The 15,849-nt window shown below is 39.5% G+C and overlaps 2 protein-coding genes across 3 annotated transcripts; one reads left to right on the top strand and one right to left on the bottom strand.

Annotated features, from left to right (window-relative positions):
- The first annotated feature begins 553 nt into the window (after positions 1 to 553).
- LOC117255630 (perilipin-2-like) lies at positions 554 to 6,914 on the top strand. Of its 2 annotated transcripts, none has more exons than XM_033624744.2 (7): positions 554 to 663; positions 763 to 793; positions 1,104 to 1,287; positions 4,193 to 4,275; positions 4,370 to 4,619; positions 4,694 to 4,818; positions 6,626 to 6,914. In XM_033624744.2, the coding sequence occupies exons 2-7, from the start codon at positions 773 to 775 to the stop codon at positions 6,824 to 6,826; spliced, it is 864 nt and encodes a 287-aa protein (XP_033480635.2). In that variant the 5' UTR covers positions 554 to 663; positions 763 to 772; the 3' UTR covers positions 6,827 to 6,914. The 2 variants fall into 2 exon arrangements, with proteins under 2 accessions (XP_033480635.2, XP_033480634.2); XM_033624743.2 differs by having other exon boundaries at positions 6,488 to 6,914.
- A 516-nt stretch (positions 6,915 to 7,430) lies between these two features.
- rps6 (ribosomal protein S6) lies at positions 7,431 to 13,895 on the bottom strand. Its single transcript, XM_033624745.1, has 6 exons — positions 13,764 to 13,895; positions 12,983 to 13,114; positions 11,655 to 11,865; positions 10,702 to 10,848; positions 8,839 to 8,996; positions 7,431 to 7,567 (listed from the first exon to the last, which is right to left on the bottom strand). Exons 1-6 carry the CDS (start codon positions 13,767 to 13,769, stop codon positions 7,472 to 7,474), a joined length of 750 nt encoding a protein of 249 aa, XP_033480636.1. The 5' UTR covers positions 13,770 to 13,895; the 3' UTR covers positions 7,431 to 7,471.
- Positions 13,896 to 15,849: the final 1,954 nt, after the last annotated feature.

Below are 15,849 nucleotides of genomic sequence, written 5' to 3'. Positions count from 1 at the left end.
GGGTTCAATAAAATGTGAATATGTCAAGCGATTAATGAGCACAATAAGAAATTCAAATGTTACTACATTAATAGCCCAAATACTTATCTATGCCCTATTAACTATTAATTTCCTAACAATGTGGGATGGTTTCTGGGGGGGGAAACGTGTAATTTGTTACTAATTATAGGGAAAATAGTAAATTACTGAAGGCACTTTCAGTTAATTAAAAAAGTCATATTAATTACAAGCCTTATCTAAAGAGTCTTTCAGTCAGTGCAACACTTCTGCAATTAAAATATGACATTTGTGTACAGATAATCATACAATATGTGCAGAATAAATTAGGAAACAAAGCTCCTGAAAATCCTGAACATTCCTTAACATGATGATGATTACATTAGATTTTAAACATATATATATTATTAAAACATTTTATTATAATAATAACTTTTAATTTAAGTGGTCAATATGTCTCGTAGCCTACCAGAAAGGACAAAAACAGAGTAAAAAGCGCTCTGACTTAATTAAAGTATCTCCGTTTTATCGTGTCGTCACAGCTGAGTTGACATATCGCGAGAACAGCCGGAGAGCTCTGAGCAGTCCCAGCACAGGTGAGCGCTAATTGACAATGAGCACGCGATGTGAGCGACAGTTTTCTCCCACGAAGCAGCACTTTGCAAGGTGAGTTTTGTATTTTGTTAAACATATTCTTCAACAGATTAAGTTAAAGAAGTTAAAATGTAAAACATTTACTAATTTCATTTTCCCTTTCTGTTGAAGTGTATGAAATATGCCGCTGAACAACAACCAGGTGAGTGCTGTAGGCCTAGATTAAGCCTCCTTACCTGACAGGGCAACGACACTTGATATAAAGGCCTAATTTGTCTTTATAATTCATGTACATTCCTAAAAATGTATTTTTGTAGTAAATAATTTGTAAGATGACAGCTTCACAGATTATCAATTACAGGTCCCCTAAATAATCTAATCGGGACTGAGAGCCTCAATTTAAATTATTTTATCTGGCAACTTTGGAAAGATTTTTTAGTGTATTAAATGCCAAAATTACACCCTGCAGAACAATGGTTGAACCTTTTTGTCTGTGTGCTGTTTTCCTGCAGAAGGGGCCAATTGCAGCTGCCAGACTGGCCAAGCTGCCCATAGTTCACTCAGCCTGTACCAAGCTGTCAGAGCTGTACTCTGACACTAAATGCAGCCACCCACACCTGAGGTCTGTGTGTGAGGTGCTGGAGAGCAGCGTGACAGCTGTAGTCTCACCTGTCATCGTTAAACTGGAGCCCCAGAGTAAGTACAGTAAGGACTAACATACTGTGTACTTACATTTATGATATACTTTGGATGTAGTTGTGAACTATGGATGAAAGGAAACAGCCAGTGATTTCACATCAGGGCTGCAACTAATGGTTATTGTTATTAATTTGTTTTTTAGAATAATTAGAAAATGTCAGAATTTAACGAATCAAAAAGCACCTGTTCTCGGGGACTAAGGTGATGATGTCATGATTATTTGGTCCAACAATTGGTTCAAAATCCAAATATATTCAATTTTTAATCATAAAAACGAGACAAGAGCAGAAAACTCTCACATTTCAGAAGTTTTAACCTGTAAATGCTTTGTCTTTTTCCTACTCAGTTATCAAAGCTGTTGATTAATTTTCTGTTGAACAGCTAATACAACCCCTGGCAAAAATTATGGAATCACCAGTCTTGGAGGATGTTCATTCAGTTGTTTAATTTTGTAGAAAAAAAAAGCAGATCACAGACAAGACACAAAACTAAAGTCATATCAAATGGCAACTTTCTGGCTTTAAGAAACACTAAAAGAAATCAAGAAAAAAAATTGTGGTAGTCAGTAACAGTTACTTTCTTAGACCAAGCAGAGGGAAAAAATTATGGAATCACTCAATTCTGAGGAAAAAATTATGGAATCACCCTGTAAATTTTCTTTCCCAAAACTAACACCTGCATCAGATTAGATCTGCTCGTTAGTCTGCAGTTAAAAAGGAGTGATCACACCTTGGAGAGCTGTTGCACCAAGTGGATTGACATGAATCATGGCTCCAATACGAGAGATGTCCATTGAAACAAAGGAGAGGATTATCAAACTCCTTAAAGAGGGTAAATCATCACGCAATGTTGCAAAAGATGTTGGTTGTTCACAGTCAGCTGTGTCTAAAATCTGGACCAAGTACAAACAACATGGGAAGGTTGTTAATGGCAAGCATACTGGTAGACCAAGGAAGACATCAAAGCGTCAAGACAGAAAACTTAAAGCAATATGTCTTGAAAACAGAAAATGCACAGCAAAACAAATGAGGAACAAATGGGAGGAAACAACGTCTGTGACCGAACTGTAAGAAATCGCCTAAAGGAAATGGGATTTACATACAGAAAAGCTAAACGAAAGCCATCATTAACACCTAAACAGAAAAAAACAAGGTTACAATGGGCTAAGGAAAAGCAATCGTGGACTGCGGATGACTGGATGAAAGTCATATTCAGTGATGAATCACGAATCTGCATTGGGCAAGGTGATGATGCTGGAACTTTTGTTTGGTGCCGTTCCAATGAGATTTATGAAGACGACTGCCTGAAGAAAACATGCAAATTTCCACAGTCATTGATGATATGGGGCTGCATGTCAGGTAAAGGCACTGGGGAGATGGCTGTCATTACATCTTCAATAAATGCACAAGTTTACGTTGACATTTTGGACACTTTTCTTATCCCATCAATTGAAAGGATGTTTGGGGATGATGAAATCATTTTTCAAGATGATAATGCATCTTGCCATAGAGCAAAAACTGTGAAAACATTCCTTGAAGAAAGACACATAAGGTCAATGTCATAGCCTGCAAATAGTCTGGATCTCAATCCAATTGAAAATCTGTGGTGGAAGTTGAAGAAAATGGTCCATGACAAGGCTCCAACCTGCAAAGCTGATCTGGCAACAGCAATCAGAGAAAGTTGGAGCCAGATTGATGAAGAGTACTGTTTGTCACTCATTAAGTACATGCCTCAGAGACTGCAAGCTGTTATAAAAGCCAGAGGTGGTGCAACAAAGTACTAGTGGTGTGTTGAAGTGTTCTTTTGTTTGTTTGTTTTTCATGATTCCATATTTTTTTCTCTCTGCTTGGTCTAAGAAAGTAACTGTTACTGACTACCACAATGTTTTTCTTGATTTCTTTTAGTGTTTCTTAAAGCCAGAAAGTTGCCATTTGAAATGACTTTAGTTTTGTGTCATGTCTGTGATCTGCTTTTTTTCTACAAAATTAAACAACTGAATGAACATCCTCCAAGACTGGTGATTCCATAATTTTTGCCAGGGGTTGTATAATCACTGATTAATTGTTTTAAGGTCTAATGGACATTAAGGTTTATTGGGGCTCTATCACAGGGCAAGCTTTCCAAGGTCAGTGAGCCAGAGCAGAAAAACCAACCCAGAAAAAGATGTTGGCATGATACATTTCTGCAAACCATGGATACGTTTTACATGTTAACATGTAGCAGACAAACTTAGTTTCTACAATAATGTGTATAATGTGTGGTTAGGTTTAGGCACAAAAACCACATGGTTATAGTTAGGAAAAGATCATGTTTTGGCTTAAAATGCCCAGTTTTGGGGGCACAATCCCCACTGAAAACACAACAATGACTTGGTGTGTAGAACCGCTTTTTGTCGCACAGTCACTTCTGGAAAAACAGCAACAAGTCGTTAAAAAAATACTCATGTTTGGGGGCTGAAAAGTTGCAGAAAACACAGCAATGACTCGCTAATAAACAACCAGTTTTGTTGATCTTGAACAGTGGTCTGCAGCCTGCTAACATTTTCTTCTGGCGACTGGGCTGGAAAATCTCAGGACAGACTCCTGAAGAAAAGTTTTAACAATTTTGATAATAACTAATTGACTGAAAACTATAAATAGTAGTGATTTTGAAGTCGAATTACTAAGTCGAATTAAATATGTTTCCTGCATTAACAGCATGTATAACCAATGAGTAATTTATATGTACTTAAATGTAAGCGCTAATAGGTAATATTTCGCATAATCTTTGGAGAAAAAGATGATGCAGATGGTATTTGAGTTAGAGGGTGAACATCTCTACTAAATGATGAAGGACTGCAGATGTTATTGTAGAAATGCGAAAACCTTCAGTAATGGCTTCACTGTCTAAAATATTTTCACAGTTTCAATTGCAAATGATGTTGCATGTAGAAGTCTTGACTGGCTCGAGACTTCTTTCCCAGTGATTCACACACCAACAGAGCAGGTAACCTTTTCAGATCTTAATAAGCACCACAAATGCTCCTCAATTAGCACAAGAAGCTGCAATCATCTCTCCTGCTTTTGTCTGTTTCACCCAGATTGTTGCCTCTGCCAAGGACAAGATACATGAGATCCGGGGTGTGGTTAGCATCGCAGCTAATGGAACTGTAGACTGTGTGGAGCGCACGGTCTTGTGGCTGACAGGCGGGATACCTCAGACTGAAGCCCAGGCCGACCAGTCACTGCTGGAGAGAGCCATCAGTGTGGCCAGTGTTGGACTGGAATCCGCTCTGATTGTGTCTGAGAGTCTGATCGACCGCGTGCTTCCTCCCACTGAAGAAGATAAAGGTAAACTGTGACATGAAGTTTCTCAAGTGAAACAGGTAGAAGTTACTCAAACTTTATTTTCTTGCTACATGTAGAGGAAGAAGCTCACCTGGTGGAGGGCTTTGAGGCAGCCACACTCAGGAGAAGATACCCCGTGCGACTGGTTTCATTCGCCATCAAGCTGTGTAGGAGGACCTACAATAGGATGCAATCTGTTCAGGTGGGTTATGAGGTGTATTTTAAGTTTAAATATGAAGCTGCAGCCAGTTACTTTAGCTTAAAGACTGGAAACAGGGAGAGACAGGAGGAGTTCTGCAGTACATCTTTGACGTTAAGTGGGTTTGTTGTAAATAAAGCCATGTAATGTGTGTTTTTTTTTTTCCTTCTGGAGTTTCCACTGGTTGCCTGGCAACCTCACAGTGATAACAAGACTTCAGTGTTACCCATCTTCTCATCCAACTCAACTGCAAGAGCTAATAAGCACATTTTTCAAAATGTCGAAATATTTCTTTAACGAGAGGCGGAAGCATGGTTGAGTCTCAAGCGCCCTTCCACCTCAGGAGCATGCATGGTTATTGCAAACATGAAATTATTCATAATCGTACTGACTAAATAATGGAGCTATATCTAAGGAATAACATGGTTGTGTACAAATAACTGCAAGATTTAACTCACAAGAATCAAGTACTCTCTAGTTTTGGTATAAAAATTATGTTTTCATTGCAGTCACAACATGTTGATGAAGCTATGTGACATTTTCGCTTGAAGGGTAAGTTTGGTGTTTTTCAACCTGGCCCATAGTTCCTGTGTATAAGTTACTAATGAAGCAACCATTTTTGAAATTGGTCCAGCATTGAGCGAGATAGCTGCAGCTGGCAATATAACCATTTGTGAAATTTGTGCACCATTAATTTACGCAAATATAAACGGAAATTTTATCATCAAAAACACACTTCATTTAAAGTTAACAGAAGCAAAATAAAACTCCTTGGTTCATCTCTCTGCTGTTCCAACAATCACCCACTTTGGTTTTGTTGAAATAAACCCTTAATTCACCCAGTTAGATGTGAAAATATGCTAACCCTACACACCCTAAAATTACTGTTGATTTAAATGGAGTCTGGTGTGTATGGCAATGGTGATTTCAGGTCTGTTTATGGTAAAACAAAAACTCCCTAACCAAAAAGATTACCCCTGTAGGGATATTTTCCAAAATTTGTCACACTTATAATAACAATCTGTGCCCCATCAGTGACAACAACAAGCAGTTATTGGATGTAAATTGACGGTGCTTAGTTGCCTGCAGATACTAAATTGCACATTTTTAGCTGCTGCTGGCTGCAGTAGTCTCTCTCAGTACTGGACCAATTTCAAAAATTGTAGTCACTCAGACAAAAAAGAAAATGTCAGAAAATAGAGTCCAGGTTTGAAAATACCCAAGTTACCCCTTAAATATTTCTGTGGCATAAAGCTATGTACTGTCAGTGTAAATTTGATGTGACAGTAACACAAACATATAACTAGTAAAAAAATTGTTTTAGCATTGTCTTCACTTTTTCAACTCAACAGCTTTTGTTTAAATCAGGTAACCAGCTGGTCAAATAATGGGCCTTTTTCAAAGCAGCCATTTTGACTTGCCAGAACAGAAGCACAGGCGTTACATACCAATTAATTATCTCAGTAAGGTGAGCTGGCATGCACCAGGGCCCTGGAGCAGTGGACTGTAGTCTTAATGAATTTTGTCCTTAACACTGGTGCTTTCCTACTGTCACGTCAAAATGCATCGCATGAAAAAAGCCTATTGTACCACTTTCAAATTTTTAGCTCAAAGGATGTATTCAATAAATCAAACCTTGGCTGAATGGTCCCTTCTGACCTTTTCTCAACAGGTGATGGAGAACTTATCCAGGTCTCCAGCTCTGATTCAGGACCTTCGGGCCAGCTGGCTGACCTTGGCCTGGAGCGTCCAGGTGTTGCCTCAGTACCTGCAGAATCAGCTTCTATCTGCCGTGTTCTTTGTCTCCCAGATGTACAACTTAGGTTGCCCGCCACCTCAACACCAGCAACTTTATCAGGACAGAAGTTGTCTCAATGCTGCAGAGACCTCAACACACAAAGACGTGGTCCAGGTTCGCCCACAACATAAGCCTACCTTCCGAGTGAGACGGCCAACCAAGACACCTGCGTTTGACAACGGGTGTAATGTTAAAGGGTGTGTTAGTCGTTGATTACTTTATGTATTTGATGTTTGTACGATGCATATGTCCCACAGCTCCAGAGAGGCGTAACGGAGTATTAAAATAAGCTGAACATTCATCTATGTAGTTTCGTCTTGTCCTTCCAGCAGCTGTTCAGGCAGACAGGTACCCTGTGATGCCTTCATGTGGACACTAAGTCAAAACCCAAGACGCCTTCATGTGGACACTAAGTCAAAACCCAAGACAATTAAACATGTTACTATAAAACAAGACACATTCCTGTTTTCTTAGTGGCATTGCAAAGCTCCCTCTTTAATAGACACTGACCAGCTGTTCAAACTGCACCAACTATATAAAGTTAAATATACCATGACTGTTTTTAAAGTATTTCTTCAATATAGTAATACACCAGTAAATGCAAAGCATTTTTAAACACTTCCTATTTCTTACTGTAACTGAGCAAAGGTTTAGCTCTTGGACAGCAACCACTTGTCTGTATCTGGTGGTTGGTCATTAATTTTTAGTCATAATTGCCCACCATAATTCAACTGGCAAACCTGCGATCACATCATTTCACAAATATTCGGTCCATTGTCTAAAAAGGTACTGAAAAAAATAATTGCATGACATGGGGTAATTTTTCAGCAAAACATGACTTTATTTGACTTTGTGATTTCACTTTTGGCTGGACTCTGACTTGGATGTGGATGCTCTCAGAGAAGAAAGGCGGCGCCTCTTGGCGATCTGTTCCTGGCGCTTCTCCTTGGCCTCCTGTTGGCAGGAACAAAAGTGTCAGTGAAATGTTTCAGCACATCCCAGAACCAGTCATTTGCTTACAAGCTAACTGTCTCGTCACACAAGCTTTCTCAATCTTACACAACATAGTTATTCCTCACTGTTCATTCTTAACATAATCTGGTGCCAGTGACTGCAGTGATTTGACTGCTTAAGGGTTTTCTTAAAAGATGTAATGAATTAACTGGTAATGAAAAACAGCACTATACTTTGACTCACTCTGCATGTACTTATTAGTGCATATTGTTGATATATTACGATCTGATAATCTGCAAAACATGATCCAATCATAACACAAAAGTAAACTAAAACTGAAATAAATTTAAATTAAGTTTGAGTAAACTGAAACTAAAAATTCCTAGAATAGCCACACAAATCAAGTGAAGAATTGACAGCTACCGATAACATGCATTACTGTACAGTGAGGTAATCTTTACTTCAGTACAATGTTTAAACGCATCTATTTTTATCACCACAACTGAAAAGTTCCCATTGAAATATGATGCATTTTATCTCTGCCCAATGTTTGGTAGGGTTGGGAATCTCCAGGCACCGCATGGTTCGATTACAATTCAGAGGGCAACGACTCGCTAAAATGAGCTTCTCTGCTGCACTCTAAGCTCTGGGAAAAACCAAGTTGCTGAGCAGGCCAGGCGAAGACATTCTGAGCTTAAACTAACTGAGCAGAGTTATTTTCTTCTTCATAGAGCTGTTTAAAGTTGGTTAATGCTGCAGCGTGTGTTGGTCAGCTGGTCATTCGTTTACATTACTGCTGATGGCTGCTTTGGTCAGGGTGAAGGCATAAATAGTATTTGCCATATGTTTCACGATTGTCCTGCAAATGATATTATTTAGATATTAAAACAAGCTTGCAGCCCCTGCTGTTTATGAACATAAATTACAAGTTAACTTTGGACTGTCCAGGTGCTGCATTGCCCTTGCGGCTGTGTTCCACCTCTCTTGTTCGGTCAACATTACCTTATTAATTAACACTTAGATAATCGATTGACATTTGTAAATCTTTGCCGAATCATCCACATCGCAATGTATCTAAGAATCAATTATTTCCTGAGCCCCTAAAGTTAGGATCTTTAGACCTTTTTAGGCCAAATTCACCCTGATACAATATCTAAAAATGTTCATTTCAGTCATTTATTAATCTGATTAAGAGGAAAAAGTCTTAAACTAAAAGCCACTTTAGTTCTTTGTGGCTAAGCGCAGTAAATAACACAAAACTGAAACATTACCTTCATCCTCTTGGCCAGCAGCTTGGCGTACTCAGAGGCCTCCTCCTTGTTCTTCAGGGTGCGCTGTCTCTTGAGGGCGATGCGGCGTCGCTTGTGCTGCAGCACACGGGGCGTCACCAGTCTCTGGATCCTGGGAGCCTTAGTTCTGGGCTTCTTGCCTATAAAGAGAGGAGATGCAGTTAATATCGACAATCCATATAACAGACAGGTGGGGTTATGAAGGTCGGCCACCTTTACTTAACAGCTGAAGTGGTTTTATAGATGCATGTGCCAATGCAAAGGACTGACTGCCAAGAAAAGCTTCTGTCAGACTTTGTTCATTCGTGACAGCTATATACACACTGCTGAGTCAGAGATTTAAACTGGCTAAAAAACAAACAACCTGCGGGTGAAGCTTGCCATAAAAACTTCCCATCATGACCAATATTTTAAGATATGAAAATATTCCTAATTTAATGAATGGGCATGTCAGTGTTTGCTAATTATCACCAGAGTGGCTCATGAGCTCATCTCTGCTGGTGAACATCAGGCTTTTTCAATTAGTGTGAGTGAATTTGTCAGTTAATTAAGTCTACCCAATTAACCCAAAGTGAGGTAATTAACAATGAAGAGGTATTTAATATGGAAATATATTGAGCAGCTACAGGCTCACTCTAGACAATTTATTTTTAGGTGTGCTTAATGTTTACTTAGAGTTTAGAGGTTCATAGTTTTGTTTTATAAATCTGCTTAATTCAAAATGACAACTTCCCATCTTGTCTTGAGTTCTTGTGCGTATGCATAATGCAAGGAGCAGCAATTAAGATTAATGTACTTGGTTTTCGGGCAAAGTTTTATCCAGCAAAGAAACTTAAATCATAGGACTACAGAACATATTCCTACTGCTCCTCAGCCATACACAGGATAACACGATACAGAGAATGTTAACAAGTGTAATAATGACATGTATAAACCTGTTATACTGTAAACTGTATGAAGGATAATGCTGTAAATTGCAACAGTGGTTCTTTTGAGAATTGAGTTTTACAATCAGTCAACTGTATTTAAAATTCATAGACAACAAGCTTAAATACTAAGACTTGTAATATTAGCCAAGTTGCATTTAACACTTAACCATGCTTTCATCATTGTCGTAAGTATTTCCAAGTAATATTTTAGTCACAATCTTATATAGACACAGCGATGAGCCACAAATAAAACAATTTAAGTGAATAACTTTGATAATTTTGTTACTATGCAATGTTCTGCTGTGAAGCCTTGGGTCCACATGAATACCACTGCAGACCAAGTACACCCCCTAATGGCAATGTCATTGCCCGATGGCAGTGGGTCCCCACAGCAGGACAATGCACCATGCCACACCACAAAAACTGCTCAGGAATGGCCCGAGGAATGTGACAGAGTTCAACCCATCAACCTGGCCTCCATATTCCCCACATTCCAATCCGATCAAGCATCTGTAAGATGTGCCAACTCCCCAGAGGTCCTGTGTCCATGCCTTAACATGTCAGAGCCAAGTCTGTTACCCGATGGAGTCTCTGGCCTGTCTGCAGTGGCGCTTGGGTGGGTGGTGCATGTCAAGTGGCATCCACATGAATGCCAGAAACCAAGGACTCCCAGCAAAAGACTGCATTGTACAAGTTAGGTGTTATTCACTTCATCTGTCAGTGGTTTTAATGTTGAGACTGATTGGCTCAATTTTATCTAAATTTGAAGTAACTCTTAGCTGGCACGGACATCATGCGGCCCATAATCTCAATCTTCACTGAAAGTCAAACTGATACCAAATGAAAATCTACATTCAGTGATCCAAAGAACACATGCAGGCTTAAGTGAAAACTGACAACACAGTTGTAGTCTTACCTTCTTTAGTCAGGGGTCTCCTCACAACATACTGCCTCACGTCATCCTCCTTAGACAGATTGAAGAGCTTGCGGATCTTGCTGGCCCTTTTGGGACCAAGACGGCGAGGGACGGTGCTGTCGGTCAGCCCGGGAATTTCCTTCTCGCCTGAGAATATCCAGATCAGGAGATTAGTCAAACGCTCAAGCGGATTCACCTGCAAACTGCACTGCCTACATCTTAATCTACACCCGCATGATTTCCAACTATCACTAAAAACAAAACATTGAAATGAAAAGGTACAGAAGGTTTTGTTCCCCAGAGAAAGGGGGCAGCTGTCTGCAGCCCAAAGTACCAAAATGACAAGGATTGCTCTTCACTTTGTGGAAAACTGGTCACACTAAAGTTTCTCAGAGTGCCACGTTCAATGTCCTACAAAAACACTACAACAATGTCAAATAAACACACTGCTCTATTTAGTCATATTCAGGGTAACCAGATGCTATAAACATAAAATCAAAGGCCTCTGGGGACTTTTAAGGCATCATTCCCTCCAATTACCCACCACGGCATAGTTTGAGACACAAATCAAGGTTAATTAGTTCTATAATGAGATTTTTTACAGAAGCTCACAAACAACAAAAACTTAAGGTCATTCTGACGCTGGTGTACACAAGACAGTGAGAGAGCATTGCAGTTCAACCATCCACTCGTCCAGGATCTGGTCGCATCTGGTAAGCAGCTCCACAGTTACTCTGGCAACACGCTGTCCCCCCTTAATGACTACAGACCAATCAAAAAGGGTCTACTGGTGTGCCATAAATATTTCTGACAGTGACATTCAGAGACAACTCTAATTAAGTCTGTGTTGTGTGGCCATCAAGACTTCTGTTGGATTACTTGTTAACTGTCTGCTTTAGTATCCAATTAATTTCCACATAATGGTCTACATAAGCGCAGACTGAACAAGCTACCTTTCTTGACGATGACCAAGTTGAGCACGCTGAGATTGGCATCAACGATGCAACCACGCACAGACTTGCGCTTGCGCTCGCCAGTCCTGCGGGGACGGTAGCAGGAGTGGCCCTTGCTGAGCAGCAGGCGCACACGGCCGTGGGTCAGCACACCCTGCTTCATGGGGAAGCCCTGCTTGTCGTTGCCTCCGCTGATGCGCACCACATAACCCTGCAGAAAGAGAAAACATGTTACTTTTCCGCTTTTCAATTTCAGGCAACTGGTAGATGGTGTCACAAAAGAATAACACTGACAGTGAGAGAGCATTGCAGTTCAACCATCCACTGATCCTGGACCTGGTCGCATCTGGTAAGCAGCTCCACAGTTACTTTAGCAACACGCTGTCCCCCCTTAATGACTATAGATCAGTCAGAAAGGGTCTACTGGTGTGCCACATTATATATGATAACTATAAAACACATTTGTAACTACTCATGCTAAAATATACACTCTGCAGCATAATATCCTGGGAAAGTAACGATTTGAGGATTCATACCAAACAGACACTCAGATGCTTGCAGAATACAAGGTATGTCGACTGATGCACATTATGTGGTAACAAATTTCCCAAGGGCAAGATCTACCCTCTACCCCTGCAAGTCAGTCACATAATAGTGTCAGTCACATTTTAATAAGATGCTGTCTGTGGGTTCCCGTTCAGTTGCAATAGTAACTGAGAGCTGTGTATAAGACAAGGACAGTGTGTCAGTGTTGCTATGTCATTTGAAGGGTACGTGAATGAAAACACACCCAACATGTGAACACACAGCATCAGGTAGATGTGCCTCTCAACAGGACGAAGAAAAACAAACTAAGCTTAACTCCTTATCCAAGTTGCTTTCAGGATGCACTTAGATGTAGCAGCATACAGAAAAACAACTGGCATTTGCACTAGCATATAGCCAGGTGGAACTATTTGAAACACTAATCCTAATGCACATGTTCAGTTACATTTTTGTAACCCATTCTGACCAGCAACTTTTTGGGAAGCATTTCAGTATCCCTACAGCAATATACAGAACTGTTCTTGATTTAATAATGAGAGTGGTTAACCAAAGTTGCCGGTGGGCAAAAGACTTTCATCTGTCACCGACACTTAAATACATGGAAGGAAATCTATCTTTCTGTATTTGTTTTAGCTGCTCGGGTACAGAACCTGCACCAAAACTATGACTTCTGTGTACAGTTACATCCCTAACTTTCACCTAGTCAGACTGACACATACACTCTGCACTATAATGTTCTGGCAAAGCAGAATGAGGTCCAAAGAGATCAAGCATCACTTTACCTTCCACTCATCTCCCAGAGGGTCAGCAGGCACCTCAGTGGCCATACGCTTCTCATAGAAAGTTCTCAGCTTGCGCTCATCATCAACTTCAATCAGCTTCTGGCAGCCAGTAGCGGGGAATGAGATGTTCAGCTGAAAAAAAGTTGCAAGGTTGTTGTTAGTACATGTACACGGTCATGTTGGGCTCCACATGGGTTATGACAGGTCACCAAAAGTCCTCACGCAGGTCGGTATAGCAGGTAACGTTAGCTGTGTATAACTGTGACGCGGAAAGAGATAGTGTTACTAGTGTGGGCCTGACATTATAATATATAATACAATACAGTTACAATAATTATAGTAAGCTCATCTGAGCTGACGTTAAAACAGAAGTAGAATGAGTGGCTTGGAGGCCTGATAGCCTCTGTCGGCTGGCTAGCGTTAGCTCTCTAAACACTGCTAGCATTAAAACAACCAGTTTAAGAGTAAACGTTATAAACGAACCACACGACATATTCATGTAACGTAAGCTACAGAAGTTTGGAAACTCTTAATTGCACTTAACCGAGCTTACACTCGGTGCACATTCTCTCAGTGTGCCGCCATGTTTCTACAGCTCACTAGCCGAAAGCATCGTAAGCGCCGACACTCATCACAATCAAAACTCATCCTAAGTGCTACAGCCGCGACCGCTACATTAAATTAGTCCGCTTTAAAGTTTACAATCATGGCATCAACCACACACAAGTATTTTATCTAAAATAGCTTTCAACACAGATTTATGATAAGGGAAACATTGTACCTTCATTTTGCTAAACCGGCCCTACGACGGTCCGCCACGGGAAAGAGACCGGATATCCGCTTCGTGGTCTCACATAGGCCTGAAATGTTCTCGCGATAACTGCCTCGTTGTAATTTTCTTAACAGGCTCAAGCTGAAGGTTATTAAACAAATTTCTCACACACACTGACACACAAAATGAATGATTAAATAAATTTTTAAAAAAAAAGAATAAAAATAAATAAATAAAATAGAATAAAAATTAAAATAAATGAATAAAATAAAACAAAATAAAATAAAATTTAATTTAATTTAATTTAATTGTGAACAGATTTTTTTTGTTGCTCAAAATATGTATTCCTTTATTCAATTGTTTTGTCTATTTGGTAACCCCTACATATGAGATGGAAAGGTGAAGAACTGAACAAAGTCAAAGCAAGATAAACACATTAACTAGTTAATTATAATAATTTATAGGCTAGTTATGCGTCATGACCATGTAAGCATATATATAACACCAACACAGAGGGCATTATGAAGTCGCTAAGCATGCGTCGGCCAGAGGGTGCCAGAGAGTAGATCAGGAGCTGTGATTGAAAGATAATTACCATCCCTCTCCAGACAGAGAAAAATCCTTTGCACGTTATAGATAAATCATCTTCAAATACATCAGCAGTTCACTTAACTACAGTAATACGCGATCTGGATCTGTGCATGTTTTCATCACAGAAAATGCTGCAGTTCCTGTTAATAATACCACATTCCTGAAGGATATATCACCGTAAATTTCCAAAGACTTTAGAACTAATGTAGTCTAATTACTTACGTCTCTTGAAGGAAAAAACAACTGAACAGTTTCCTCGATTATCAGCACTTAACAACACAGACTTGTTTTGCAGTTCAACAGTATTATTAGTCATATTTGGCTTTGTTTCACTCGCAGTAAGCTATCCCGGTGAGTCATCACGCACTACCTGACAAAAAAAGTGACATGTCACAGTAGGATAAAGACAGATCTGAAAATAGTAAAATGAATGATGCCTGAATTCCATTTAGCTTCTTCAGGTCCTGGTATTGTTTATGCTGTTGTGACGTACTGGAACACTTGAACAGAATAGAGCCATCATAAGTGTTATTAGTAATACCTCTGTTTTTCCTGCTATGACAAATCAGAATGTCTGTTGTGAAAATAGGCAATAACAGCTTACACCTGTGTGTACAGTCATGACATAAGTATTTCCAACTTAAAGGACAAGTGTGTAGGACCTAGTGACATCTAGTGGTGAGGTTGCAGATTGCCTCAATACCACTCGGCACACCCCTCCCTTTATTTGTAGCTGGTGGTAATCTATTTCAGACCTTGTTAACAATTTTCAAAGAGCATGAATAGGCTACTATATTCTATTTCTGCCAGTAAAGCACCCTAAATCCTCTATTGCTGCACCTTAAGAGAAAAAACAAACAAAAAGAAAGACCATATTACTCCTGTTTTACATAACCTACACTGGCTCCCAGTATCTTCTAGAGTTGATTGTAAAATCCATCTATTGGTTTTCAAGGCTTTTAATGGCCTCATCCCCTCTTATATTATGTCCCTCCATGAACCCTGAGATTCTCCACCGCTGCTCTTTTAACTGTTCCTAATGTCACTAACTATGAAAAGATTTGGGGATGCTACTTTTAGCTACTATGCCCCAAAAATATGAAACACTCTTTACTTGATGGCTAAGTGGACAGTTTAAATGGCATTTCAAAATCATTTTAATATAGCCTAATTGATTAATTATTTTTGTTATTTAAATGTATGTTTTCTTCTTATTTCTCATTGAACAGGTGTTGTATAATTGTATGGTTTTATCTCTTTGCTCTTTGTCTCTGCCGCTGAATTTTAAAGCACTTTGTGCTGTATTCTGTGCACGAAATAATAATATAATTGATAATATACCCCCAGGGGAGAAGGAAAGAATGAGAACAGTAGAACAATGGGAAAATGTGCTCCAATGAAAGATCACCTGGCCCAACATCTGGAAAGCAGACTTCTATTGCATCAGGTTTTTAGTCCAAGCTGTTTATGATGTCCTACCAAGTCCTGCTAACTTTCACATCTG

Source organism: Epinephelus lanceolatus, chromosome 3, assembly GCF_041903045.1.
Source record: "Epinephelus lanceolatus isolate andai-2023 chromosome 3, ASM4190304v1, whole genome shotgun sequence".
Taxonomy (NCBI): Eukaryota; Metazoa; Chordata; class Actinopteri; order Perciformes; family Serranidae; genus Epinephelus; species Epinephelus lanceolatus.
The sequence above is the reverse complement of the archived record's forward strand: the minus strand, read 5'-3'. Positions and strand labels throughout refer to the sequence as shown.